Here is a 26,936-nt window from a genome sequence, read left to right as displayed (position 1 = left end):
ATGTCAGCTGAAATGCCAATCACACTGAATGTCAATCCTCAGGATCTGCAGGTCCAGACATTCACTGTACAGAAGCTGCTGGAGCCTCTTATAATCCAGGTATTAATACCATGGAAATTACAACGTGTAGTAACTGTAAAAGAACTAAAAAACATAGGAAAAATAGATAATGAACTAAGGAAAGATTTGATTTTTGTAGAATGAATGTTATCTAAAATTGTCCTTCAAAATGTTTTTAAAGTGTACAAAAGTATGTATTTAGTAATAGTAAAATTCTGAAAGTTCCTCCCCAGATTCTCTTTTAAAAGCAACAGAAGTAATAATACGCGTATGCAATTTTCAAAGTAGCTTTATGTAAATTATCTTGTTTGATAATCATGAAAACTGAGTGAAGCAGGCAGCATGGTTAAAACCATCCTTGTTACATAGATGAAGAAACAGCCTAGAGAATTTCAGAGACTTGCGCCAAAGCACCTGGTGGCTCATTTGTCAAATAGGAAATTATTTTTGAAATAATAAAATGTATGAGAAAAGCAGATATTTAAGGCATTCTGTGATAAAGTCTTTCATAAAGTAAATAATTCCTTGATAATATGCATAATGATTCTCTGACTTATTTATTATGTAAGCCCAGATTTTATTCATTGGCTTTTCTTAAAGCAGAGCTTGAAGAAACTTATACTATAGTATAGATTTAAATTTCTTGTTTTTAACCCAAAATTTGCGAGGAAACCCCCCTTTAGGCCTACCTTACATCATACGTCCTAAGACAAAGTGTCCCTTTTTCTAAGACCTTGAAGTACTCAAGGGTTTCTTAAGTGAGAATCAACAGTGATCTTACCTCTGATAATTTAAAAATCTGCTTGTCTTCTTTGTGAGGTGGATGGTGGGGAGGGGAGTAGCTCTGAGAATAGGCTTTGTACACTTTTTTACTTAGCACAGTCAATATCTCCTACTGGAAAGACAATTCAAAACAAGTGCCTCACTGATGATAGCTTAGTCATGAACTTTGGCATCTAAAAGGCACTAATATCTGTTATGAAATTGATATTAGATGATTCTGAGACTCCACTGAAGTCCCTATCTTAGCCACCCACAGAATGGTCTTATGTTAAAAAGAAACAAACAAACATGTTCATTGTTTTTCTAATAGAGTTCACTAAAAAAATTGGAAAAGAAAAACAAAACAAAACAAAAACCCAATGAAAAACCAGAAAATAAAAAATACAATTTTAACAGTAAGAGGTAAACATTAATATTGTGATGCATGTACTTCCAGTACAGTAAAATTATGGGTGATTTTTGTTATCTTCTTAGTAGTTTATAATATTAAAGAATGTAGATATATCTTAAATATATAAAGCATATATATATATATATATACAAGATGGAGATGGTACCGTATATATAGCTTTTATCTCATTCTTCTATTTAAAATGATATTTTAATAATTTCTTCATTCTTTGTAAGCATGATTTAACAAAACTGCTGTTTAATTATCCTTTATATGGCTGCACCATAGTTTTTTAAAGTAGCCTCTCGTTTTTGGACATTTAGGTTGTTTCTGTTTTTTACCATTATAAATAATGCTCTTCTGAACATCTTTGTACATAAATTTTTGTCATCCGTTCAAATTGTTTCCTTAGAATTAGTTACTAAATGTAAAAGTAAGTGGCCAACATAAGAGAATTCTTATGCTTTTTCATATATATTACCAAGTTTTTTGGAGCAGGTTTTTTTTTTTTTTTGCGGTATGCGGGCCTCTCACTGTTGTGGCCTCTCCCGTTGCGGAGCACAGGCTCCGGACGCGCAGGCTCAGCGGCCATGGCTCACGGGCCCAGCCGCTCCGCGGCACGTGGGATCCTCCCAGACTGGGGCACGAACCCGTGTCCCCTGCATCGGCAGACGGACTCTCAACCACTGCGCCACCAGGGAGGCCCATGTTTGTTTGTTTTAATTAAATTTTTTTCTTATTACTCATCCATTTTATACACATCCGTGTATACATGTCAATCCCAATCTCCCAATTCATCACACCACAAGCCCCCACCCCTTGCCGCTATCCCCCCTTGGTGTCCATGTGTTTTTTCTCTACGTCCGTGTCTCAATTTCTGCTCTGCAAACCGGTGCATCTGTACCATTTTCTAGGTTCCACATATATGCGTCAATATACGGTATTTGTTTTTGTCTTTCTGACTTACTTCACTCTGTATGACAGTCTCTAGATGCATCCACGTCTCTACAAATGACCCAATTTTGTTCCTTTTTATGGCTGAGTAATATTCCATTGTATATATGTACCACATCTGCTTTATCCATTCGTCTGTCGATGGGCATTTAGTTTGCTTCCATGTCCTGGCTATTGTAAATAGTGCTGCAATGAACATTGCAGTACGTGACTCTTTTTGAATTATGGTTTTCTCAGGGTATATGCCCAGTAGTGGGATTGCTGGATCATATGGTAATTCTATTTGTAGTTATTTAAGGAGCCTCCATACCGTTCTCCATAGTGGCTGTATCAATTTACATTCCCACCAACAGCGCAAGAGGGTTCGCTTTTCTCCACACCCTCTCCAGCATTTGTTGTTTGTAGATTTTCTGATGATGCCCATTCTAACTGGTGTGAAGTGATACCTCATTGTAGTTTTGACTTGCATTTCTCTAATAATTAGTGATGTTGAGCAGCTTTTCACGTGCTTCTTGGCCATCTGTATGTCTTCTTTGAAGAAATGTCTATTTAGGTCTTCTGCCCATTTTTGGATTGGGTTGTTTGTTTTTTTAATATTGAGCTGCATGAGCTGTTTATATATTTTGGAGATTAGTCCTTTGTCTGATGATTCATTTGCAAATATTTTCTCCCATTCTGAGGGTTGTCTTTTCATCTTGTTTATGGTTTTCTTTGCTGTGCAAAAGCTTTGAAGTTTCATTAGGTACCATTTGCTTATTTTTGTTTTTATTTCTATTATTCTAGGAGGTGGATCAAAAAAGATCTTGCTGTGATTTATGTCAGAGTGTTCTGCCTACGTTTTCCTCTAAGAGTTTTATAGTGTCCAGTCTTACATTTAGGTCTCTAATCCATTTTGAGTTTATTTTTGTGTATGGTGTTAGGGAGTGTTCTAATTTCATTCTTTGACATGTAGCTGTCCAGTTTTCCCAGCACCACTTATTGAAGAGACTGTCTTTTCTCCTTTGTATATCCTTGCCTCCTTTGTCATAGATTAGTTGACCATAGGTGCGTGGGTTTATCTCTGGGCTTTCTATCCTGTTCCATTGATCTATATTTCTGTTTTTGTGCCAGTACCATATTTTCTTGATTACCGTAGCTTTGTAGTATAGTCTGAAGTCAGGGAGTCTGATTCCTCCAGTGTTGTTTTTTTCCCTCCAGACTGCTTTGACTATTTGGGGTCTTTTGTGTCTCCATGCAAATTTTAAGATTTTTTTGTTCTAGTTCCATAAAAAGTGCCATTGGTAATTTGATAGGGATTGCATTGAATCTGTAGATTGCTTTGGGTAGTATAGTCAGTTTCGCAATATTGATTCTTCCAATCCAAGAATATGGTATATCTCTCCATCTGTTGGTATCATCTTTAATTTCTTTCATCAGTGTCTTATAGTTTTCTGCATGCGGGGCTTTTGTCTCCCTAGGTAGGTTAATTTCTAGGTATTTTATTCTTTCTGTTGCAGTGGTAAATGGCAGTGTTTCCTTAATTTCTCTTTCAGATTTTTCATCATCAGTCTATAGGAATGCAAGATATTTCTGTGCATTAATTTTGTATGCTGCAACTTTACCAAATTCATTGATTAGCTCTAGTGGTTTTCTGGTAGCATCTTTAGGATTCTCTGTGTATAGTATCATGTCATCTGCAAACAGTGATAGTTTTACTTCTTCTTTTCCAATTTGTATTCCTTTTATTTCTTTTTCTTCTCTGATTGCCGTGGCTAGGACTTCCAAAACTATGTTGAATAACAGTGGTGCGAGTGGACACCCTTGTCTTGTTCCTGATCTCAGAGGAAATGCTTTCAGTTTTTCACCATTGAGAATGATGTTTGCTGTGGGTTTGTCGTATATGGCCTTTATTATGTTGAAGTAGGTTCCCCCTCTGCCCACTTTCTGGAGAGTTTTTGTCATAAATGGGGGATGAATTTTGTCAAAAGCTTTTTCTGCATCTATTGAGAAGATCATATGGTTTCTATTCTTCAATTTGTTAATATGGTGTATCACATTGATTGATTTGCATATATTGAAAAATCCTTGCATCTCTGGGATAAATCCCACCTGATCATGGTGTATGATCCTTTTAATGTGTTGTTGGATTCTGTTTGCTAGTATTTTGTTGAGGATTTTTGCATCTATGTTCATCAGTGATATTGGTCTGTAATTTTCTTTTTTTGTAGTATCTTTCTCTGGTTTTGGTATCAGGGTGATGGTGGCCTCATAGAATGAGTTTGGGAGTTTTCCTTCCTCTGCAATTTTTTGGAAGAGTTTGGAGAAGGTATTAAACGAGCTCTCACAGTTTGTTTCAGATTTTGTTCCAGTTCAATTACTGGGGGTGGGGTGGGGAAATGACCTTCATTTTGGAGATCGTTGGTAAAGGCAAGTACATTAATGCCACTGCATAACCCTTATTTGTACTATAACTATGGAACATTAGAGCTGGACTTAAGACTTGTTAATCACAAAGGCTGCTGACATATTTCTTAGGAACAGAGAAAGTATCATTATGGAGAAACTACTTTTTATATTCTAAGTGAAATCAATAGATGTTTTGCTTTATTCAAGTACCTTGATATAGCAGTCAATAGAAAGTGTTCTCGGTAAGTTCACATTAAAGAGTATGCTGTTCACAATATATGTGTATTTTTCTGGCATGTTTAAAAACTATTTAATCTATAAACATTTATTGAATCCACCTAGAAAATTAGAGGGTGAAAATTACCTGAAGGGTGAAGATAACCTTGATTAGAAGAAATTTAACTCTTTTGAAAAGTGTGATTATGCTAATTTTTGAGGGCTTTTAATGTGATGCCTGGATTCAGACTTTTCATGATATGCAAGTAAATGAGTCAAGGGAAGGGAAATTAGTACTTATTGTATGCCAGATAGTTCTGTTACATGAAAGTGTAATTGCTAATTTTATCTTCAAGGAAGTTTGGTATAGTACTTCACCAATATCTCAGAAGAAAAGTTTCTAGATCTTAGTAATACTCAAGTAAAATGAAATTAAAAATGTTAATAATTTATAGGATATTTACTATGCTCAAGAACTATCTCATAGACGCAAAAGGGAGGGGATATGGGAGCATATGTATATGTATAACTGATTAAATTTGTTATAAAGCAAAAAAAAAAAATAAAGATAAAAAAGAACTATCTCATAAAGGAGACTTTTTGTACATCAAAATTATTTGCATACACTTTTTTTTTTGCAGTGAAAACATTTATTTTTTACAAGTTATCTTTATTATAGGTCAACATTCAGACATAAGAGACCATCACCATGGGAAACCACCGTGACCCTCCAGCCCAGCCCCAGGTGTGTGCGTGGGCTCAGGGCAGAGGTCGGTCCCAGCAGCAGGACACAGCAGCACACTGACGATCGTGGTCCACGTGCCTGCATTTAGCTTCTAACCACGACGCATACATGTTTCAGTGTAAACTGCGCCCCTCGCCCACCCTGAAACACCCTTATTTCCAGGGAGACAAAATCACCAAAAGCTGCTGTCCACAGGACACCAGGCCCAGCCGCTTCCTCCCCCGGGGACCCTCCAGGGTGAACCTGGGGTCAGAACAGAGACCCCTTTGAATGTGGCTTTATCACTGATTGTATCTGATGCTTAGAAAATTGGTTTTAATGTTTCAGGGGAGGGAGGGGTTTCCAGCCGCTCACCTCTGGGTCAGGTGAGCCCCCAGGTATGGGTGTGACCTTGGCAGCCCTGCACCCTACCCTGGAGGAGCCGACACTGGCAGCGCTCGGGCGCCCGGCCTGCCGTCCACACTGATTCCAGGGACACAACAGGGCCGGTGTTTCCTTCTGTGCACCTGGCAAAGTAGCTCGCCCAGACCCCCTGCTCCTGCCCCGACTCGTCAAGAAACCAGAGGCTGTTTTGGAGCCGCTTTTATTGTACTGTCGCTTTGCCCCGGATGGCGGCACTCACGCCGCTGGGTGATATATACATATACCCATATGTACACACACTGCCCACACCTACAGCAGAGACGACGCCAACCGTGCTTGAAAGGACAGTAAAAATGTAGCTTTTGCCAATTCCACAGGAGAAGGAGTCACAACCAAAATAGCAGAACAGGTGAGTCCTGTGTTACATGGGCTTACAGATCAGAACGCTGGGAAAGGAATGAGATCAGTCACTTTTTCACGCCCCTCACCACCACCACCACCCCCGCGCTGTCCCCCTGGCGGGGTGTGCTGAGAGCCAGGGAAGAACGGACGGGGCCCCTGGGCTCTGCCCCCGCAGAGCCTGGCCCCTCCAGGGAGAGCCCACGAGCTGGTGCCCGCCCCCCTCACAGGTGGTCTCACACCAGGTGCCACGGAGGCTGCCCGTCTCCCCAGTGGGCACTGCACAAGCTCCCCTGGAACAGACCGCCCGAGGATAGAATACGCCAGATGGTCCCGGCAGGGCCCCTCCCTGAGCAGGAGCCCTGTGGACACAGCACGCCTAAGGGGCGCCGGCGGTGCTGGCTGCTCGACTCGTCAGAGAAGTAGGAAAGCTCACGCACGAGCGGTAACGTCTACAGCAGTTTGAAAACAGAAAAACGCCCAGAAAAGACAAGAGACCACATCACCAAGTGAAAACAGAAATCTACGCGCCGGCAGCTCCCATCTGCACCCTGAATCCTCTCCCACGCTCCCTGCAGGCCACAGGCGGGCAGTGCTGCCAGAGCCTCAGGGCACCCAGCACTGGCCTCGGCGGCCCTGGAGCGAGGGCCGAGGTGCTCCTGTTCCCACCACAGCAGGCAGAGGGTTGTCCCCTCCGAGCACATGAACAGGGGGCCCTCCAGACACAACACCCTGCTCACCAGGGAAGCAGATGGGCCACACAAGGAAAAGGGAAATGCAACCAGGGACCTAGGTCTTCAGTCAGCGGGAGGGCCTGAAAGCACAGACAGGGAAGACTTTGAAAGGGCTTCTGCCTCCAAATCAACGAAGTGGACATGCTTCGGGGTCAGGGTCAGGGTCAGGGTCAGGGTCAGGTGAGGGGGGCGTGGTCCAGACCCCGCGCCCGGCCCCTGGGGTACCCGGCCCTCGCGGAGTCATCAGCATCGCCTTGAGGATTGTTGTCATCACCGTCACGACTTATTTAGTTTTTACAAATTCTACAGGAGACCGGGTTCAACAAACTTCCGGACCTGCCCCTCTGGCCTCCAGGGGAGCGTCACGTTTCTAGCAGAGGATCAGTAAGATTCAGGAACCAAAAGACACTCGGCAGGGATTCCCCCGACCTGTGTGATGGACCTCGGAGTTTTCTGCCCACGGAGCAATGACACAGTCGCTGTGGAGGGGCGGCTGCCTGCCTGAAGTCCAACCTCTGAACTTCGTGCTTGGTCACTCTAGGGAAAAAAGACTCATTTCCTAAGTTATTTCCAGAAACGTCAGGAAGGCCGACTGGGGCCTGCTCTCAGGCTGACTTCTTGCTGGCCTGGAACTGGCACCTAAGACTGTCCTGGCGTCTGGCCTCCTCCCTGCTCCACGGGGTCCAACAGCGCATTTCCTGTCCTCCTGAGAGGCCGGGTCTCAGCAGGCGGCTCCTCACCTGACACCAGCGCACACCTGCCCTCTTCCTGAACATCTTCAAGGGCAAAACCCCAAACAAAACGGAACCCACAGGTGCCCACGGGCCTGGTGGCTGCAGAGCCAGCCGCTCACCCTACACGGCACTGTGAGGGCAGCGGCAAGCCGGGGCCTGAGCGGCGGTGGGCTGGGGTGGTGGAAATCAGTGGCTCGGGAAGGTGTCCTGGTGCGTCTGGCCTCCTTGCGTGCAGCCCCCTGCCCACGGCCTTCCCTACTGGACACTCCGGAGGAGCCCAGCAGTCGCGAGGTGCATGAGGGGAAACCAGACCCACTTGGGCCACGCAGGTCCCGGGGCAGGTGCTGGTCTGGCACGGGGCCAGCACAGCCACGTCTCCAAGTCCTCAGAGCAGGGGCCACCCACAGGTATGGACGCGGACAAGACAGACTGGCTCCCAACAGCCCACAGACGGTGCACGGACAGAGGTGAGCGGGGCTTCTGTGGTCTGGCTGCGGGCTAACGAGCCCAAGGGCACCAGGGCCACTTGGGGACCCAACCATCTGTCCAGAGTGTGCCTTTGGTCCAGCTGGTCCTTTCTCCGTGAACCCGACGTCTCCAGCTCTGCCCAAACCATCAACGACAGCCAAAGGGAGCAGTCGGAGGAGAGCGGGTGGGTGAGAGCTCTGGGAGGCACAGAGGGGAGGGCTGTGCAGCCCACTCGCCACCGGCAGCCTGGCCTCTCAGCCCCTCTGACCACCACTGATTGGGCCGCTGCTGCCATCTGTGGTTCTTAGAGGTTCAAAAAGCATTACCAAGAGGCCAGGTGGGCCTGAAGGAATGTGGAGGATGATGCAGGGAAGGGGAGAATGGGGTGCGGGAGGGGCCCCTTCCATCCAGCTCGTGGCCTGGGGACGTGTGGGAACGTTCCCCGCCCGGGAGGGAGCATACTCGAAGCACAGGGGCCTCAGGTCAGACGTGGGAAACAACTGCCACAGGCTAAGCAGACGGGGTGAACGGGTCCCGCACAGACTGTTCTTGGTACGAATGCCACAGAAACGCCCCGGCGCTGGGAGAGTGGGCCCAGCTCCTTCCTGGCAGGTGAGTCCAGAGGCCCTGCCTGTGGCCACATGGTTGGCAGGCACGGGGCAGGGAGCAGACCCCACGGCGCCAGCCAGGCAGCACCTGCCTCAGGCCCCTATGGGCACGGGGAGCGGAGTGCCGTCCCGCCCGAGCCCGCCTGACCGCGAGGGACCACACGGGCCGTCCAACCGCTGCGTCCACCTGCCTGAGAGCCCTGAGGCGGCCCCACATCCGGGGAATGCGGCCTGGCCGCAACACGCTCACAACACAGACAGACATGGAACGTAACCCCGCTCATGCTATTAAAAAAGGAAACAACAGAAGAAGAAGACCGTGGCTAAACTGCTTTAAACACTGCATGCTACGCACTTCGTGTGTCAGGGATCGGCGGGTGGGCGGGCACAGAGGCGGGCTGGCGCTGCCCTCCTGGGGCCAGGGCGGCTCCCGCCCCACCTCTGGGACTACAGTCCATGATTCTAAGGTCGAGTGGCTGGGTGCTGACTGACCCTCGAATCACAGCTTCTCCTGAATTTAGTTGAACCCATCGGTGTGATAGCTGGGGTGGAAGTCGGCTGTGAGCTGGGTGGTCTCCGTGGCGGACGCCGGCTGGACGACGATTGGCGTGTCTGCAGCCTCTCCGGCGTCCACGTTCACACCTCAACCGTCCCGCCGCCACCACAAACACTCCCGCACAGTGTCAGTCCCCTCCCCTCTCGTCGGACTGCAGCTGCGCTTCCAGGTCCTCGGGGGACACGTAGAACTTGGTCTCCTCGCCCTCAGGCACCTTGGGCTTGCACTTCCCGCAGCAGCAGTTGAAGCAGCAGCAGAGGCAACAGCAGCAGTAGCAGCAGGTGAAGAGCCCGCAGAACACAAACAGGGCCTTGGCCCACCAGCTGGAGAGCACGAAGTAGGTGTTCACGTTCTCCTCCCCAAACTGCTCAGCCACGTAGAGCCCCAGCGAGCCGTACTTGTCGTAGATGTTTCTTTTCGTGGAGTCCGTCAGGATGGCGTGGGCGTTGTTGATCTTCTTAAACTTGTCTGCGGCCTCTGGGTTATCTGGGTTCTTGTCAGGGTGATATTTCAAGGCCATCTTCCGGTAGGACTTCTTAATGTCATCCGAGGTTGCGTTCTTGTCCAGCCCCAGAACGTGGTACAGGGACTCCCCAGAGGTAGAGAGTGAGCACTGTCTCTGGTCTGCCATGGCAGGCTAGTCTGTCCGCCTGCCCGCCCGCCCGCCGGCTCCGCTCCTCCCTGCGCGGCGCTGCTGGGCAGCCGGCCGACGCGCTCCTCAGCCGGGGCTGCGCCTCGGAACCCGGCGGCGGCGGCAGCGGAGACGGCGTTTGGGGCAGCGGCAGAGGGCGCGGGAGCAGCACCGGCAGAGGCGACGGGGGCCTGCATACACTCTTGATATTTATAATGGGTTTCTCCTTATAAAAAACACTACTTTTCAAAGTTATTAATTTAAAATAACTAACCTTTTTGGATTTGTTGCATAACCTTCTTGTATCTGTCACTTTGATCATGTATTACCTATTAATACAAGTAAAAAATTCCATTAAATTATATTACAGGTTTTTTTCCTAGAATAGCATCATACTAAATATCATACTAAATATCTCATCATATTCCTTTTTTCAGAGAGTGTTTAATTTGAAATAGTTACATGGTTTATTTCAAGTATGTAATATAGTCTTCGATTATAGTGGAAAACATTCCAAAAGAAGTTAATGATCTTTAAGTTCATAATGCCACCAGATAATATTATCAGTTTAGTAACCCCATTAAAAATTTTTCACCTTTCATCATTATTTATCTTCATGTTATATTCCTTTGCTTTCAAGGTTCCACAGAAATTACTTATCATCTCTATATATAACTCAAAGTCAAAATTATGTTTTAATTTTTGGAGTAATTGGTCATAGATACTATTATGTCACTCTGACTTCTAAATTCATTTATTCATAAATCTTTATTCTGCTCTTTTTATAGTTACCAGAGTTTTCCCCACCAAACTTGATTTATCTTTAATCTATTTTTTTTTCTCTTGGGGACAGGTAAATCACTAGGTTATTTTGCAGGGATGTTCAGCCTGGGATATATTTCAGTCATTCACTTTCATTTTCTGTGTGTGATAACTTACACAGTTGCATCCTTCTGTAATAAATTCCTCCAATGGATCAGAAATAATTTTTTTCTCAGCAATTACATTTTTATGATTGCAACTGTAGGCATCTGTACTTTATCACTTTCAAGGTCCAAGTTTGGCAATGCAGTGCAGAAAGTCTGTTTATGCAGAATTGCAATGAAAAGAATTTACATCTCTATGTTGTATACTCTCTGAAGGAGATATAAACTGCTAAATCATGCTACAGTCATTACATAATGGAACTGTCTATAATCTTATTTGCCACAAAATATAATTTCCTATGTGTCAGATTCATGTCAAATGTGAGCTAGAAGAATTAATTTAAAATACTTTAAAATAAGAACAGTAACAAGCGCCTTATAATGTTATCTCCTATGAGATAGAAGATCTTTTTTGGGGCAAAGGTTCAAATATATTTTCTGATGTAGATATATCCCATGTTTTCAAGTGGTGAATATAGAGTTAGATCAATAGTAATAAACATTATTCCTCTGGCTCCCACCCCTAACTCTTATAGGACCTCTTAGCCTTTTCAAGGTTTCCACTTCGATAGTGTTTCACATCTATTTCTGGGAGTCCCTTAGGAATGGTTTTTATATACTCTATAATACTCATTGGGTCAAGTTGAAGAATATCTGCTCAACTTTTTATCAGTCAGCATAAGCTAGGCTATGCTGTGATAAGACAACTCCCAAATCTCTGAGGCTTAACAAAAGTTCGTTTCCTGCTCAAGCTACATTTTTCCCCCCATTTCTTAAGGGATGCCTCCCCTTTATTTTATTTTATTTTTTAGCATCTTTATTGGAGTATAATTGCTTTACAATGGTGTGTTAGTTTCTGATGTATAACAAATTAAATCAGCTATATGTATATATATATATATATCCCCATATCCCCTCCCTCTTGCATCTCCCTCCCACCCTCCCTATCCCACCGCTCTACGTGGTCACAAAGCACTGAGCTGATCTCCCTGTGCGATGCAACTGCTTCCCACTAGCTATCTATTTTACATTTGGTAGTGTATATATGTCAATGCTACTCAGTTCCTCCCAGCTTACCCTTCCCCCTCCCCGTGTCCTCAAGTCCATTCTCTACGTCTGCATCTTTATTCCTGTCCTGCCTCTAGGTTTGTCAAAACCATTTTTTTTTTTTTAGATTCCATATACATGTGTTAGCGTACAGTATTTGTTTTTCTCTTTCTGACTTACTTCACTCTGTATGACAGACTCTAGGTCCATCCACCTCACTACAAATAATTCAGTTTCATTTCTTCTTATGGCTAATATTCCATTGTATATATGTGCCACATCTTCTTTATCCATTCATCTGTTGATGGACACTTAGGTTGCTTCTATGTCCTGGCTATTGTAAATAGAGCTGCAGTGAACATTGTGGTACTTGTCTCTTTTTGAATTATGGTTTTTTCAGGGTATATGCCCAATAGTGGGATTGTCAAACTACATTTTTTTTTTTTTTTGGCGGTATGCGGGCCTCTTACTGTTGTGGCCTCTCCCGTTGTGGAGCACAGGCTCCGGACGCGCAGGCTCAGTGGCCATGGCTCATGGGCCCAGCCGGTCCGTGACATGTGGGATCTTCTTGGACCAGGGCACAAACCCGTGTCCTCTGCATCGGCAGGCAGACTCTCAACCACTGCGCCACCAGGGAAGCCCCTACATTTTTAATGTGAGTTGGCTGGGGGTCTCTGCTTTAATACAGGCACTCAGGGACCCAGGCTAATGTAGATTCCATCTCAGTATTTATTTCCACTATGGTTACAATAGGGAAAGAGAACATTATTAATCTTGCAAGGGCTCCTAAAATGTCCACCTGGATATGACATATGTCAGTTCCACTCACATTGCTTTTGTCAGAGAAAGTTATGTGGTCAGTGGGGATGCTAGATGTGTGATCTTGCCCTGTGCCCAGGAGAGTGGGAATATTTGTGAACAACCCTAAAAACTATTATCTTTCCATTGTCTCCTTTTTAAGGGTTCCTTGTTTGTTAACTCTGCATCTAATGACTAGTCACCTTTCTACCCTGATCACAGCTGACTTTATCAGGATGGGCAACTGTCTTATTGACAATTATAGGTTGACAAGAAGCCTGTGAGGCAATCTGTCATGAGAACTCTGCCTCTGGGGGATGATGGTGAATTGGTCCAATTGCCATCCTCTCTTTGGGGAATTGACTTTGGGGAGTGTTATGCAGTTGCCTACCGTTAAACAGTTATATCATGTGCAAAGCTGAAAGACACAGAAAGAAACAGAGACATGGAGGAAATTTCTATCGGAGCAGTTTTCAAGTTTAGATCCACAAACTCCTGCTGTTGAGGGACAGTAAGATTACCTAGTTACCATGGTTTTAATTGGATCTTTCCAATCTCCACACCACAAACTAGTCTCAGAATAATATTCTAGCCTCTGTGGGGCCTCACAGTTTCCAGTTCCCTTGAGCATGGGCCGTGTAGGCCTGATGCTTGTCTTCCTTATGTCATCTGATTCCCTGACCTCCAATCTCCTCAGTGGCTGAAAGTTCAGAAGAAGTTCTGTTAGTAGCAGCAAGCCAGGGTTCTTATAATTGCCCTCACTTACTTATGCTAGAATGGAGATTTTCCTTCACAGCTTCTCTGCTGCTCTTCTCTTTATCTCCAATTTTTGGAGTCTCTGAGGTTTGACTCACCAATGTCCCCAAAGCAGACTGTCCACCATGTTTTTCCATTTTGGCCGGTTGCATCTTATTGATATGTGGAAGGTAACTGCCAATGATACCCATTTTAAGACTAGAAATGGACATGCCAAGGTCCCAATGCCTCTAAAGCTTCGAATCCTCAAGGTAGCAGGACTGGACTCCTTCATAAGAGGGGAGAATACCTCTCTTCCTAACTGTGCTTCACTCTGTCATATGGTCCCAATGAATCATGTACCTAGAATCACATAAAGTTCCTTATGAGAACAACCCCTTTCAGCTTTTCCCCTAATCTCCTTCCTCTCCTTGTCCAAGTGTCTGGATGGAAACTGTTAATCCTTACTCCTCTCAGTGCCATGTTCTTCTTTTCTCCCTGACTCCTATGCAGAACCTGTCTGCCATACTGAACTCTCAGCATAATTTCTTTCTCCTCTTTTTAAGCCAAGGTTAAAAAAAAAAATAGATGCCTTGATACCCAAAGGGTTCATTTCTACAGAGAGATCTGATTGACTTCCAGGTAGCAGGGAGAGGACCTGCTTTGGCTTCTTAGCCTCCTAGAATATAATTTCCTTTGTTTCTTTCAGAAAATAATTCAAGTTTCATTTGTTTGTGGTTGATTTCTATCATTTTTATAGGTCATTTTGAATGAGCATGATGCCATTTACTTATATTTCTTTGGTTTTGGTTTTGTTGGTTTTATCTCCAAGCTTCTTTTTTTCATCCTTGCTGTTTTTTCTATCAGTAGAATTTATGTCAGAATTAATCTTGAAGCTTCCAAGAAAATCTCAAAGACAAGTCTGCACACATATAGTGTTCTTGTAGATTATAATCAAATATTGGAGTTTTGACTATAATCTTAACAAGTAACCTTGAAAGTTAGTAAAGTAAATGTCTTTTAACTACTTATATGTCCAAGGCTTAATAAGTATAAATATGTTATTTTTACAGTAGGATGAAGAAATAAACTTAATTCTGCCTCTCTAATGTTTTACAGTTTAAGGTGATTCAGTATAGTTGATTCTAATAAAGTGAATTCTTCAATTTCTGCATTCCTTTACTGCTAGAAAACTGCTCCCGTGGGAACGTTGTTAAGCTATAGTATTCCTTGAGAAACAAATAGTTGAGAAAAAGGAAGCCACTTCTTAAATTAAAATAAAGATAAGAAAATCTGGTAGCTATTTGATTAAAATAGCACAAGTCCCATGGGAGTGTGTATGGTGAACATACAAGGGATACCCCCACCACCAGAACGTGGTAGCTTTGAACTTAGTTGTGGGCAGATGTCAGTCTCGGAACATGCTTCACCTCTTCTCAGCTTGCTTCCTAGGCCTTTTATTCTATCAGACTCTGATTCTTTTTTTACTTACTCCAATGTTGTTGCCCCCTTGCTCTGGGTTCTCTGATCACCTCTGATCCACTTCACTTCTGTGAATACTTTTTTTTCAACATTTTCCTTCACAGATTCAGATTGATCCCACAGATATCCACTTCTAGGTTAGCTATGGAATTAGATCTTTCATTTATTAACTGATTCTGCAGGCAGCTGGTGGTATAGACTGATAAGCCCAGATCCACTTGCCATTTTAGTGGAAAATGCTAGATTGATGGGAGCAATTGTGGTTCATCTGGCTGAAAGGATAGAAGAGTCCATATCCCCCCAGATGTAGATATTTTCACTGCCTGTGGTTGATTCTACCCTTCACAGAATCCCGTGGTCTATTTTAGAACACTCAGCTTGTCCCAGGAGATACTGCTGCAGCTTGACAACTCCATGACTCTAGACCAGGGGTTGGCAAACTTCTTCTGTGTCCAGGTCCAGTTAGTAAATAGTTTCAGCTTTGACAGCTGTATGGTTAGGCCATTCAAGATGGCTGTTCTCTTGCTCTCTGTAGATCCCCCTGTTCAATCAGTCCCTGCTTCACTCACATGACTATCCAATCCTCTTAATTATAGGTCTTAATTAGTCCTTGTTAACTGAGAATTCCACCTGACATCAGTTCCCCCCTATAAATAGTAGCCTCCTTCTCCCCTTAGTAGTGAAGACTGCTGCCATGTCCTGCCCACTGTCTGCTGTAAATGGTGGGGTATCGCTCCAGGACTCTTTGGGTAAGATCCCTCTGACCAATAAACCATTGATGTCTCTGTCACTGTCTATGGGCTCTTTCTTTAGCCTTGAGGCTGGGCAACTACAAGGCTTGCAGGCCTGTGGGGTCAGCACAACAACAGCCATAGGATGTCTGTTGTAACTATTGGGTTAGCCAAAAAGTGCCTTCGGTTTTTAAGTAAAAAGACACATTTTTCACTTTCAACAAGAACTTTACTGAACAACGTATTCACCCTTTTGTTCCACTACCTTATGCCATTTTTTAGGCAACTTCGTAATTCCATCTTCCCAAAAACTTATCTTTTTGAGCAAAGAACTGTTACAGGTGCCTTTTATAGCCTTCCAGGGAATAGAAATTTTTTCCATTAAGAGAATTTTGTGAAGACCGAAATAAATGGAAATCCAAAGGTGCCATGTCTGGTGAATACGGTGGATGAATCAGAACTTCCCAGCCAAGCTGTGACAGATTTTGTGTGGCCATCAAAGAAACATGCAGTCTTGCGTTATCCTGATGGAAGATTATGTGTTTTCTGTTGGCTAATTCCAGACGCTTTTCGTGGAGTACTACTTTCAGTTGGTCTACTTGGGAGCAGTACTTGTTGGAATTAATTTTTTGGTTTTCCAGAAGGAGCTCATAATAGAGGGCTCCTTTCCAATCCCACCATATACACAACATCACCTTCTTAGGATGAAGACCGGCCTTTGGTGTGGTTGGTGGTGGTTCATTTCGCTTGACTCATGATCTCTTCCATTCCACATTATTGTACAGTATCCACTTTTCATCATCCGTTACAATTTGTTTTAAAAATGGAACGTTTTCATTACGTTTGTAGAGAATCGCATAAGGAAATACGGTCAAGAAGGTTTTTTTGCTTAACTTATGTGGAACCCAAACATCAAAGCAATGAACATAACCAAGCTGGTGCAAATGATTTTCACTGCTTGTTTTGGATATTTTGAGTATGTCGGCTATTTCCCACGTGGTATAACGTTGATTGTTCTCAATTAATGTCTCGATTTGATCTCTGTCAACTGGTCTACCCGACCATGGAACATCTTCCAGTGAAAAATCTCCATCACAAAACTTCGCAAACCACTTTTGACATGTTTGATCATTCACAGCACCTTCTCCATACACTGCATAAATCTTTCTTTTTGCGTTTCAGTTGCGTTTTTACCTTTCTTGAAATAATAAAGCATAACATGCTGAAAATGTTGCCTTTTTTCTTCTATCTTCAGTATCAAAATGGCTACACAATAATTCACCAATTTTGATAAGTCTTTTTTTATCTTCATGCTGATACAACAGCTGTCATATACAATCTAACAAAATCGTTTTGAATGAAGTTAAAGACAACTAAGTGCTACTAGAGCCATCTTATGGAAAAAAACCGAACGAACCTCTTGGCCAACCCGATACTTTGCTGTTGTAGTTTGAAAGAAGCCATAGACAATATGTAAACATATGGATGTGGCTGTGTTCCAATAAAACTTTAATTACAGAAACAGGCAAGTGGCAAGATCTGGCTCTTGGTACTTAATTTGCAGATCCCTGCTCCAGACTGACCATTTTCTCTTGGAGATACTCTGTACTTACACTGGTTAAGGAGGGGTAAGAAATGGGCACTTTCCCACACACAGTTGAGAGGCCTTGTGAGATAAATTGTGGTTTGTGGCTAAACCCTGTGAGAGACACAGAAGCCTCATTTGGGGGAAGAGTGCTAACTAGGCAACTCAGAAAATTCCTCTTACTGTTGAGATCCTGTTTGCCCAATGTTTTTTAACCCTGGCTGCACATTAAATTCACCTGGGGGAGCTTTTAAAAATCCCAGTGCCCAAGCTACACAGGAAACCAATTAAATGAGAATCTTTGGGAGTAGGACTAGGTAGTAATTTTAAAAGCTCCCAGATGATTACAATGTGAGAACTGCTGTGCTGGCAATTATATCAGCCAGCCGTGATCATGGTTCTGCCTCTTGGAGCCAGGCTTGCCCCAGAATGGTGACCCTTCTTTGTCTTTTTAATGGGGTTTGGTGGTGTCCGTCTTGAATAAATTTACAAGGAATTCCCCGGGGGGTGGTGAGTAACCTTCATCAGCTCTGTTTGTAATATGCTCAGTTAGTTCTTCTGGGTCCGAGCAGGGCTATTAGGAGCAGCTCTAGGAAAACTACTGCAGCTGAGAGGTCTTGGAGCTACGTTTTGCAGCTGTCTTTTATCCAGCAATCTACCAATAGATAGCATTATGGATTCACGTATGAATTAGTTTATGGTGGACACTAGGATTTTGAGTACCCATGGCATGCTTTGTTTTGGTGGTCTCAGTTTGAGGTGGAGGAAGTGGAAATGAGGAAAGAGATTCATAATGCACAAGTCTGAAATTACTATGTGGTACATCACATGAAGAAGTTTACACTTACAATTATCTGTACCAGTGCTTCTCAACCTTAGCTGCAAAAGGGCATCACTTGAGGAAGTTATAAACATCCTGATACCCCCCTAGGCTACAGCTAAGGCCAATCAAATCAGAATCTCTGGAGTAGGACACTATTAACAGTATTTTTGAAAGCCTCCCAGGTGATTCTATTGACAGTCACTAGAGTAGGACCTTGCTGCCACCAAAGTTTTGTCCATGGACTGCCACCATCAGGCTCATGTGGGAACTCCTAAAAATGCAGAACCCTGCCCCAGATCCACTGAATCAAAATCTATGGTGTAGTAAGATCCCAGGTGATTTGTATCACTTTAAAGTTTGAGAAGCTGGTGTAGGAGACTGTAAATCTCAACTTTTAAACTTCAACCTTGGGTAGCCAGGGTTGAAAACCACTGCCCTATATCTCTAGCTACATGCTGAGTGGTGCTTAAGTGGTGAAGTCACCAGGAGTTTCCAAACTGATACTGATATCATTGCTCTGCAACTGAGTCCTTGAAGGGGCTTCTCAAGAGTGATTGTCTTGTGTGACCAGTGCATTTCTTCTGAAGGAGATCTGCCTCTCCCATACTTCGACTTAGGTCTAGCCACCCACACTCCCTTCCCTCTCCAAGCCTGTGGTTAGTCTCATGCCAGGTGATTCTGTTCCACCCAGAAATGGCTTTGGGACACTAGGAAGCATGGCCTGAGAAATGAGATTTTTCAAGAGCTAGTGCTTCTCCTTTAGGGTGTTTGGAACCAGGACACAGTTTGTTATAATCTAGGCATAATTTTTATCTCTGGGGAAGCTGCTTAACTTTGTTATAGCTGAGTTTGGATATACCGTTGACCCTTGAACAACGTAGGGGTTAGGGGCAAAGGCTCTCTGCACAATTAAAAATCTGCACATAACTTACAGTTGGTTCTCTGCATCCATGGTTCCTCAGTATCCACAGTTCCTCAGCTGCAGATTCAGCCAGCCTCGGATGGTGTAGTACTGTAGTATTTACTATTTAAACAAATCCATGTATAAGTTGATTGCAGTTCAAACCCATGTTGTTTAAGGGTCAACTCTGTATACATATATATTGTATGTATATATATATGCATATATATATTATTATAGCACTGAGTGCTCTGCAAGTTAAGGCTTAACAAGTGTGGTTAGTGATTTTCATATGAGTTTTTTCTTTAGGAAACAATTTGCATTCTCAACCCTGATTTGCAAGATACTGCATTTTTTTTTTAACATCTTTATTGGAGTATAATTGCTTTACAATGGTGTGTTAGTTTCTGCTTTATAACAAAGTGAATCAGTTATACATACACATATGTCCCCATATCTCTTCCCTCTTGCGTCTTTTGGTGGGAGCATTTAATCCATTTACATTTAAGGTAATTATCGATATGTATTTTCGTATTACCATTTTCTTAATTGTTTTGGGTTTGTTATTGTAGGTCTTTTCCTTCTCTTGTGTTTCCTGCCTAGAGAAGTTCCTTTAGCATTTGTTGTAAAGCTGGTTTGGTGGTGTTGAATTCTCTTAGCTTTTGCTTGTCTGTAAAGGTTTTAATTGCTCCATCAAACCTGAATGAGATCCTTGCTGGGTAGAGTATTCTTGGTTGTAGGTTTTTCTCCTTCATCACTTTAAATATGTCCTGCCACTCCCTTCTGGCTTGCAGAGTTTCTGCTGAAAGATCAGCTGTTAACCTTATGGGGATTCCCTTGTGTGTTATTTGTTGTTTTTCCCTTGATGCTTTTAATATTTTTTTCTTTGTATTTAATTTTTCATAGCTTACTGTCTCATGCCGGTCTCTGGGGTCCGTTCCGCACTTTTAGCCGCGGCTCGCGCCCGTCTCTGGAGCTCCTTTAAGCGGCGCTCTTAATCCCCTCTCCTGGCGCACCTCGAAATAATGGTCTCTTGCCTCTTCGGCAGATCCAGACTTTTTCCTGGACTCCCTCCCGGCTAGCCGTGGCGCACTAGCCCCCTGCAGGCTGTGTTCACGCCGCCAACCCCAGTCCTCTCCCTGCGCTCCGACCGAAGCCCGAACCTCAACTCCCAGCCACGCCTGCCCCGGCAGGTTAGCAGACGAGCCTCTCGGGCTGGTGAGTGCCGGTCGGCAGCGATCTCTGTGCGGGAATCTCTCCGCTTTTCCCTCCGCACCCCTGTTGCTGCGCTCTCCTCCGCGGCTCCGAAGCTTCCCCCCTCCGCCACCCGCAGTCTCCGCCCGCGAAGAGCCTTCCTAGTGTGTGGAAACCTTTCCTCCTTCACAGCTCCCTCCCACTGGTGCAGGTCCCGTCCCTATTCTTTTGTCTCTGTTTTTTCTTTTTTCTTTTGTCCTACCGAGGTACGTGGGGAGTTTCTTGCCTTTTGGGAAGTCTGAGGTCTTCTGCCAGCGTTCAGTAGGTGTTCTGTAGGAGCAGTTCCACGTGTAGATGTATTTCTGATGTATTTGTGGGGAGGAAGGTGAACTCCACATCTTACTTTTCCACCATCTTGAAGCTCCCCGATACTGCATTTCTTCAATTTAGACACATTTTTCCACATTCTCCTCTTCACATTTTTAACATTTCTGAAATTAGAATGTATCGTAGAATGGATATGAACATTCAATGTAGTTTTCCTTTTTGATACTTGTAGAGGATCACAAATTTATCTACAGTACACTTTAGCTCTTCTGTCTTTTATAAATGATTTGATATTCCTCATAAGCTTCCACTCCCTGGAGATTGGGATAAATCTCCCAGTCTGAATTGGATTGGGCCAATTCAATTGAATTGGTCTTATATTTCAGCCAATAAGATTGGCAAACTAGTGTGATTCAGTGCTGTAAGTCGTCCTTTTTGGTAACTACTCAGGTCCTTTTGGATAAAATGATCAGAAATGTGTGGTTGGGGTGGGGGGCATTGTCTATGTGACCTCTTGGGAATGGGAGATGGGGCCTTTGTATACACGTGGTAACCTTTGGACACTTAGTGCCTATTGCTGCAGAGTGGCTGGTCTGGGATGCTCTCCTGACTGGTGACCTTTGAGGGGTGAACAGTACCATGCATGGCTGTTCTCTGGGCACTACTGTGCATTTTCTGATGTGGTCTATAGCTGATAAAATTTGTGGACTGTTGTCTCTCAGCTTGGTTAGGGTCCATGGTTCTCCAAGGATGCCGTAACCTTGCCTTGGCCCTTGATGGTGCTTCAGGCCCCTAAGTCCCAGCTACATTCTCCATCAAGTGTCTGGCATTATCTGTCTACCTCTCAGCCTCTGCTGCAGGATTACCTTGGTTCTCATTATGGTGGGCTCAGGGCAGGCCCACCAGTCTTTAATACAGTCACACTTTTTCCTTCAAGGTATCTAGGATGGTCTGGGTCTTATCCATACCTCATGGGAATCAAGAGTGGCTTAGGAAAGCTAAGCTGGCCTTCCTTTTATCTATTTACACTGTGATGCCAAGATTACACTGTGGCCACCCCAAGTTTTGTTCAGGGCAGCTTCTGAGGCAGTTTTCTTCCAGAGTCCCAAAGATAAATGGAGCCAAATTCCCTCTGCTTTCAGTGTTTTCCCTCAATCATGCTAACGCAGCTCCCCAGTCTGGGTGTGTTTAGAGAGGGGGAATAAAGAAATGTATTTTGCTTGTCTTTCTTACTTGTGAGCTCCTTCTTCCAATAGTCTTTTGGAGCTAGTTAAGGAGAGCTTCCTTACTTCTTTTTCCTCTCTCACCAGATCTTTTTATTTTTTAAAAATATTTATCTATCTATCTATTTAATATTTTGGCTATGTCGGGTCTTCGTTGTGGCACATGGGCTTCTCTCTAGTTGTGGTGCGTGGGCTCCAGAGTGTGTGGGCTCTGTAGTTGTTGCACATGGGCTTAGTTGCCCCGCGGCATGTAGGATCTTAGTTCCCCAATCAGGGATTGAACCTGCGTCCCATGCATTGTAAGGTGGATTCTTTACCACTGGACCACCAGGGAAGTCCTACCATATCTTTTTCATATGACTCCATGCTCTAGTCTATCAGATCTAGCTTTTGCTAATGGGGGTTAAAAATTTTAGAAAATAATTTTTTATTTCTCTAATGGCTTTCACAACTATTTTTTGCTTAAGACTGCAAGAAATTGATCCTTGAAACTCAGAGATGGTATCTTTTTTCTGTCTGCTCTATCCTTCCCTGGGATAGTAGGCCTCATGGCTCAGCCTTGGAATTGTCAGGTTCATTACTGACAAAGTATTATCCATACTTGCATTCTGAAAAAAAGTGGTTAAATTGATGGTGGTATATAATATAATTGCTGGTGTTTTAGAATTAAGGGACTATGGAAATATCCCAGTGTTTTTTTTTTTTTTTTTTTTTGTGGTACGTGGGCCTCTCACTGTTGTGGCCTCTCCCGTTGCGGAGCACAGGCTCCGGATGTGCAGGCTCAGCAGCCATGGCTCACGGGCCCAGCCGCTCCGCGGCATATGGGATCCTCCCAGACCGGGGCACGAACCCGTATCCCCTGCATCGGCAGGCGGACTCTCAACCACTGCGCCACCAGGGAGGCCCCCAGTGTTTTAAAGAAGGAACTTTAAGACATCTAAATCAAGCACCGACCAAAAGGGTTCAAGATTGGTGACTGATATTTAATTTTTACAACAAAAATGAGGCAAAAATGGCTTTCTCTTTGTTTTTAGGAGATCTCATCCAGTCTCATGACTTTGGAAAACAAATAGAGTTCTCAAATATCTTTGAAATTTTTAGTAAGACCAGCAAAACAATTAATATGTGAGTAATTAAAATGAAAATATAAGTTGTAAGAAACATATCTCCAGCCCTTACCTCTCTCAACTCTGGAATTATATACTAGTCTCCAGCTTAGCAACTCTAATAGGCAAACTTAAAATGCCTAAGCTCAACTCTTGATTCCCCTCCCTACTCATTGCTTTTTAAGTTCTATTACCTCTATACCCAGCTGCTCAGGCCATGTGCCTTAGAAATATCCTTAACCCCCCATTTCTTTCATAACCCATATACAATTTGTTGACTCATTTCAGAACAAACCCTGTTGACTAACTTCAGAATTACCAGAATTCTGCCACTTGTCAACAAGTCCACCCCTGCTCCCTGGAACAAGCCAGTGTGGTCTCCTCTTGGGCTACTGCAACAGCCTCCTAACTGCTTTTTCTTCTTTCATTCCTCACCCCTCTCCCCAATCCCTGCCCAATCTCCAGTCTACTCTCTCAAAGCAGCCAGAATGATCCATTTATATTTTAGGTCAGATCATGCTACTTCCCTGTTCTAAAATCTTCAGTAGCTTCCAATCACAAGAATAAAATTGAGAATATTGGTGGTGATTTACAATGCCTGCACGATTTGGTGCCTACATGCCAGCCTGACCTCATTTCTTATGCTCTCCCCTCATTCTGCAGGAGGTGCACTAACTTTCTTGCTGCTCCTGGAACACACCAATCCAAAATCGATGTTGGAGACTTTGCACTTGCTGTTTCATCTGTTTGTAATATTTCCCCCCAAATATTCAAATGTCTTACTTCTCTACTTCCTTGGGGTCCATATTATCTAATCGGACAGGCCTTCTCTGATACCAAATCTATACTAGGCCCTTCCCATCTCTCATCTACTTCCATACCCTTGTTCACTTTCTTCAGAGCACATGTCAATAACCGCTACTGTGCTATACAATTATTATGTGTTTGTTTATTCTCTGTCTTCCCTCAGTAGAATGAGGCTCACTGCCATATCCTCCTGGCAGTGCAGGTGCACCATCAATATTTGTTGAATAAATGAATGGTGGAGTCCAAACTTGTTTTTTATGTTTGTTTGATTTTGGGTTGTAAGTAAAAACTGGAAGAAACTAATATTTGATATTAGTCTCAGCGTGTAATCTTTCCCTAGATGTGTTTCAGTTTGTATTTTTTTCCAGGAATAAGTATACTTCCTGGATTAGGACATTTAGCTACAGCTGTTTATGTGTTTGACATGTAAATCTCTTTGCTCTGTTATGCCCTCTGTGTAGCCCAGAGGGCTGGTGGAGTTGCAGAGGGATCTACATGTGCTTTGTTATCATTCCTTAATAGCTCCAAATAATAGCTCTAGTTAACAGTGGTTGTTAATCTAACAAACAAACAAAACCCTAAATTATATTTAAAAAGATGATGGTTGTTTTATACTTTTTGTGTCATTTGTGAGGTTGTTATAGACTTTATTGTGTTCCTCCTAAATTCATATGTTAAGTCCTAGCCCTCAGTACCTGAGAATGTGACTGTATTTTGAGACAGGGTTTTTTGAGAGGTATTGAGTTAAAATGGGGTCTTTAGGGTGGGCCCTAATCCAAAATGACTGATGTCTTTATAAGAGGAGATTAGGACATACAGAGAGAGACACTAGGGATGTGTGGATACAGAGAAAAGAACATGCCACAGTGAGAAGGTGACCATCTATAAGCCAATGAGAGAGGTTTAAGAAATCAGCCCTGCTACCACTTTGATCTTGGACTTCTAGCCTCCAGAACTGTGAGAAAATAAATTTCTCTTGTTTGAGCCACTCTGTGGGACTTTATTATGGCAGCCCTAATAATAGGATTTTTTAATCCTTTCTTTTTAAATGAAAATCAGTAATAAAAATTGTGTGCCTGCTCTTTTATTTATACTTTGAAAACGAACTATGTAGCCTGTCTTTTTTTTTCCCAAAAAAAGACTGAATATAAGTATATACTTGATTCCAGATCACTTTGAACTAATCAGACCCCAAATAAACTATACAAATGGAGATCTGTTTATTCAGAATTTACAAAAATTTGCTTTTTCATGATACTAGACATGGGAAATGTCAGAATATCCTGCTTTAGGGATTTCTTTTGGTTTAAAAACTACCATGTACTATCAAAAAACTTAAATTTTACTTTTGGTTTAGCTACCAGCTTTATTTGTAACCTAGTACATATCACTCAACGTTGTGGCTCTTGGTTTAAGGTTTTGAAAATCTAGAGTTTCATTCATTTTTTCATTAAGTCAACCACCATTTATTTATTATTTACAATGCACTAGCTCTGGATTTTCAGGATGAGTCAAGCATGGCCCCTTCCTTTATTGAGTTCCTGGTAAAGCTGGGGAGGCAGTATGTTAATAGCTAATTACAGAACACTATAATGAGTGGTGTGAGAGGTACATGCATGGGCTGTCTGAGGGAGGGAGTTGTTCTAGGTTGAGGATGCCAAACATTTCCCATTCTGGGCCTAAAAAGTAGTTTGTTGTCAAACTCCATGAATGGAAGATGAGAATGAAAATTTAGTCAGAAGTGAGATAATAAATTGACTTATAAACCGTACTTTAGACTTTATCCAAACCATGCTTTGGACTTTGTCTTATAGGCATCAGGGAGCTACTGGGAGGTTTTAACCAGGTACAAATGTGTCACAATTACATTGTAGAGAGATGGCTCTAATAGAAGTGTGGGGTGGGTGTGGAGACATGATGAGGGCCAGAATCAATGCATATATTTTTCATAATGATGGAGTGGAGGATAAAGCTGAGATGGAGGTTCTGTTTCTGTGTCATGGAGGGTGGCTTGGAGGGAGTGTGAGGTAGGGCAGTAATCCAGAGAGCAGCTATTGGAAACAATAGCCCTGGGCTGGAGAAAGGGGGTGAGAGAAACAGAGCTTTTTTTTTTTTTTTTTTTTGCGGTATGCGAGCCTCTCACTGTTGTGGCCTCTCCCGTTGTGGAGCACAGGCTCTGGATGCGCAGGCTCAGCGGCCATGGCTCACGGGCCCAGCTGCTCCATGGCATGTGGGATCTTCCCAGATCGGGGCATGAACCCATGTCCCCTGCATCGGCAGGCGGACTCTCAACCACTGCGCCACCAGAGAAGCCCAGAAACAGAGATTTAAAAAAAATTTTTAACATCTTTATTGGAGTATAACTGCTTTACAATGTTGTGTTAGTTGCTGCTTTATAACAAAGTGAATCAGCCATACATATACATATATCCCCATGTCTCCTCCCTCTTGTGTCTCGCTCCCACCCTCCCTATCCCACATCTTTAGGTGGACACAAAGCACCAAGCTGATCTTCCTGTGCTATGTGACTGCATCCCACTAGTTATCTGTTTTACGTTTTTTTTTTTTTTTTTTGTGGTACGCGGGCCTCTCACTGTTGTGGCCTCTCCCGTTGCGGAGCACAGGATTCGGACGCGCAGGCTCAGCGGCCATGGCTCACGGGCCCAGCCGCTCCGCGGCATGTGGGATCTTCCCGGACCTCGGCACGGACCCGTGTCCCCTGCATCAACAGGCAGACTCTCAACCACTGCGCCACCAGGGAAGCCCCTGTTTTACGTTTGGTAGTGTATATACGTCCATGCCACTCTCTCATTTCGTCCCAGCTTACCCTTCCCCATCCCTGTGTCTTTAAGTCCATTCTCTACCTCTGTGTCTTTATTCCTGTCCTGCCCCTAGGTTCTTGAGAACCGTTTTTTTTTTTTTTAGATTCCATATATATGTGTTAGCATACAGTATTTGTTTTTCTCTTTCTGACATACTTCACTCTGTATGACAGACTCTAGGTCCATCCACCTCACTACAAATAACTCAATTTCATTTCTTTATATGGCTGAGTAATATTCCATTCTATATATGTGCCACATCTTCTTTATCCATTCCATCTGTCAATGGTCACTTAGGTTGCTTCCATATCCTGGCTATTGTAAATAGAGCTGCAATGAACATTATGGTGCATGACTCTTTTTGATTTATGGTTTTCTCAGGGTATATGCCCAGTAGTGGGA

At 43.5% G+C, this 26,936-nt stretch overlaps 2 protein-coding genes across 2 annotated transcripts in view; one reads left to right on the top strand and one right to left on the bottom strand.

The window, feature by feature from the left end:
• CTNNA3 (catenin alpha 3) overlaps positions 1–26,936 on the top strand; it is a gene marked incomplete at both ends in the record, with an annotated part of 1,638,358 nt that continues 1,611,422 nt past the window's right edge. The window contains 1 exon segment of the mRNA XM_079710492.1: positions 1–99. Coding sequence (XP_079566618.1) covers positions 1–99 — 99 coding nt within the window.
• LOC307057607 (dnaJ homolog subfamily C member 5-like) lies at positions 9,189–10,027 on the bottom strand (the record flags this gene model as incomplete). The annotated part of the gene is made up of 2 exons (XM_079710783.1): positions 9,189–9,461; positions 9,535–10,027. The coding sequence occupies 2 exons, from the start codon at positions 10,025–10,027 to the stop codon at positions 9,358–9,360; spliced, it is 597 nt and encodes a 198-aa protein (XP_079566909.1). The 3' UTR covers positions 9,189–9,357.

The sequence above is a fragment of the Hyperoodon ampullatus genome (assembly GCF_949752795.1).
Source record: "Hyperoodon ampullatus genome assembly, chromosome: 1".
Classification (NCBI taxonomy): domain Eukaryota; kingdom Metazoa; phylum Chordata; class Mammalia; order Artiodactyla; family Ziphiidae; genus Hyperoodon; species Hyperoodon ampullatus.
Note: the sequence above shows the minus strand (reverse complement) of the source record. Positions and strands in the feature narration are given on the sequence as shown.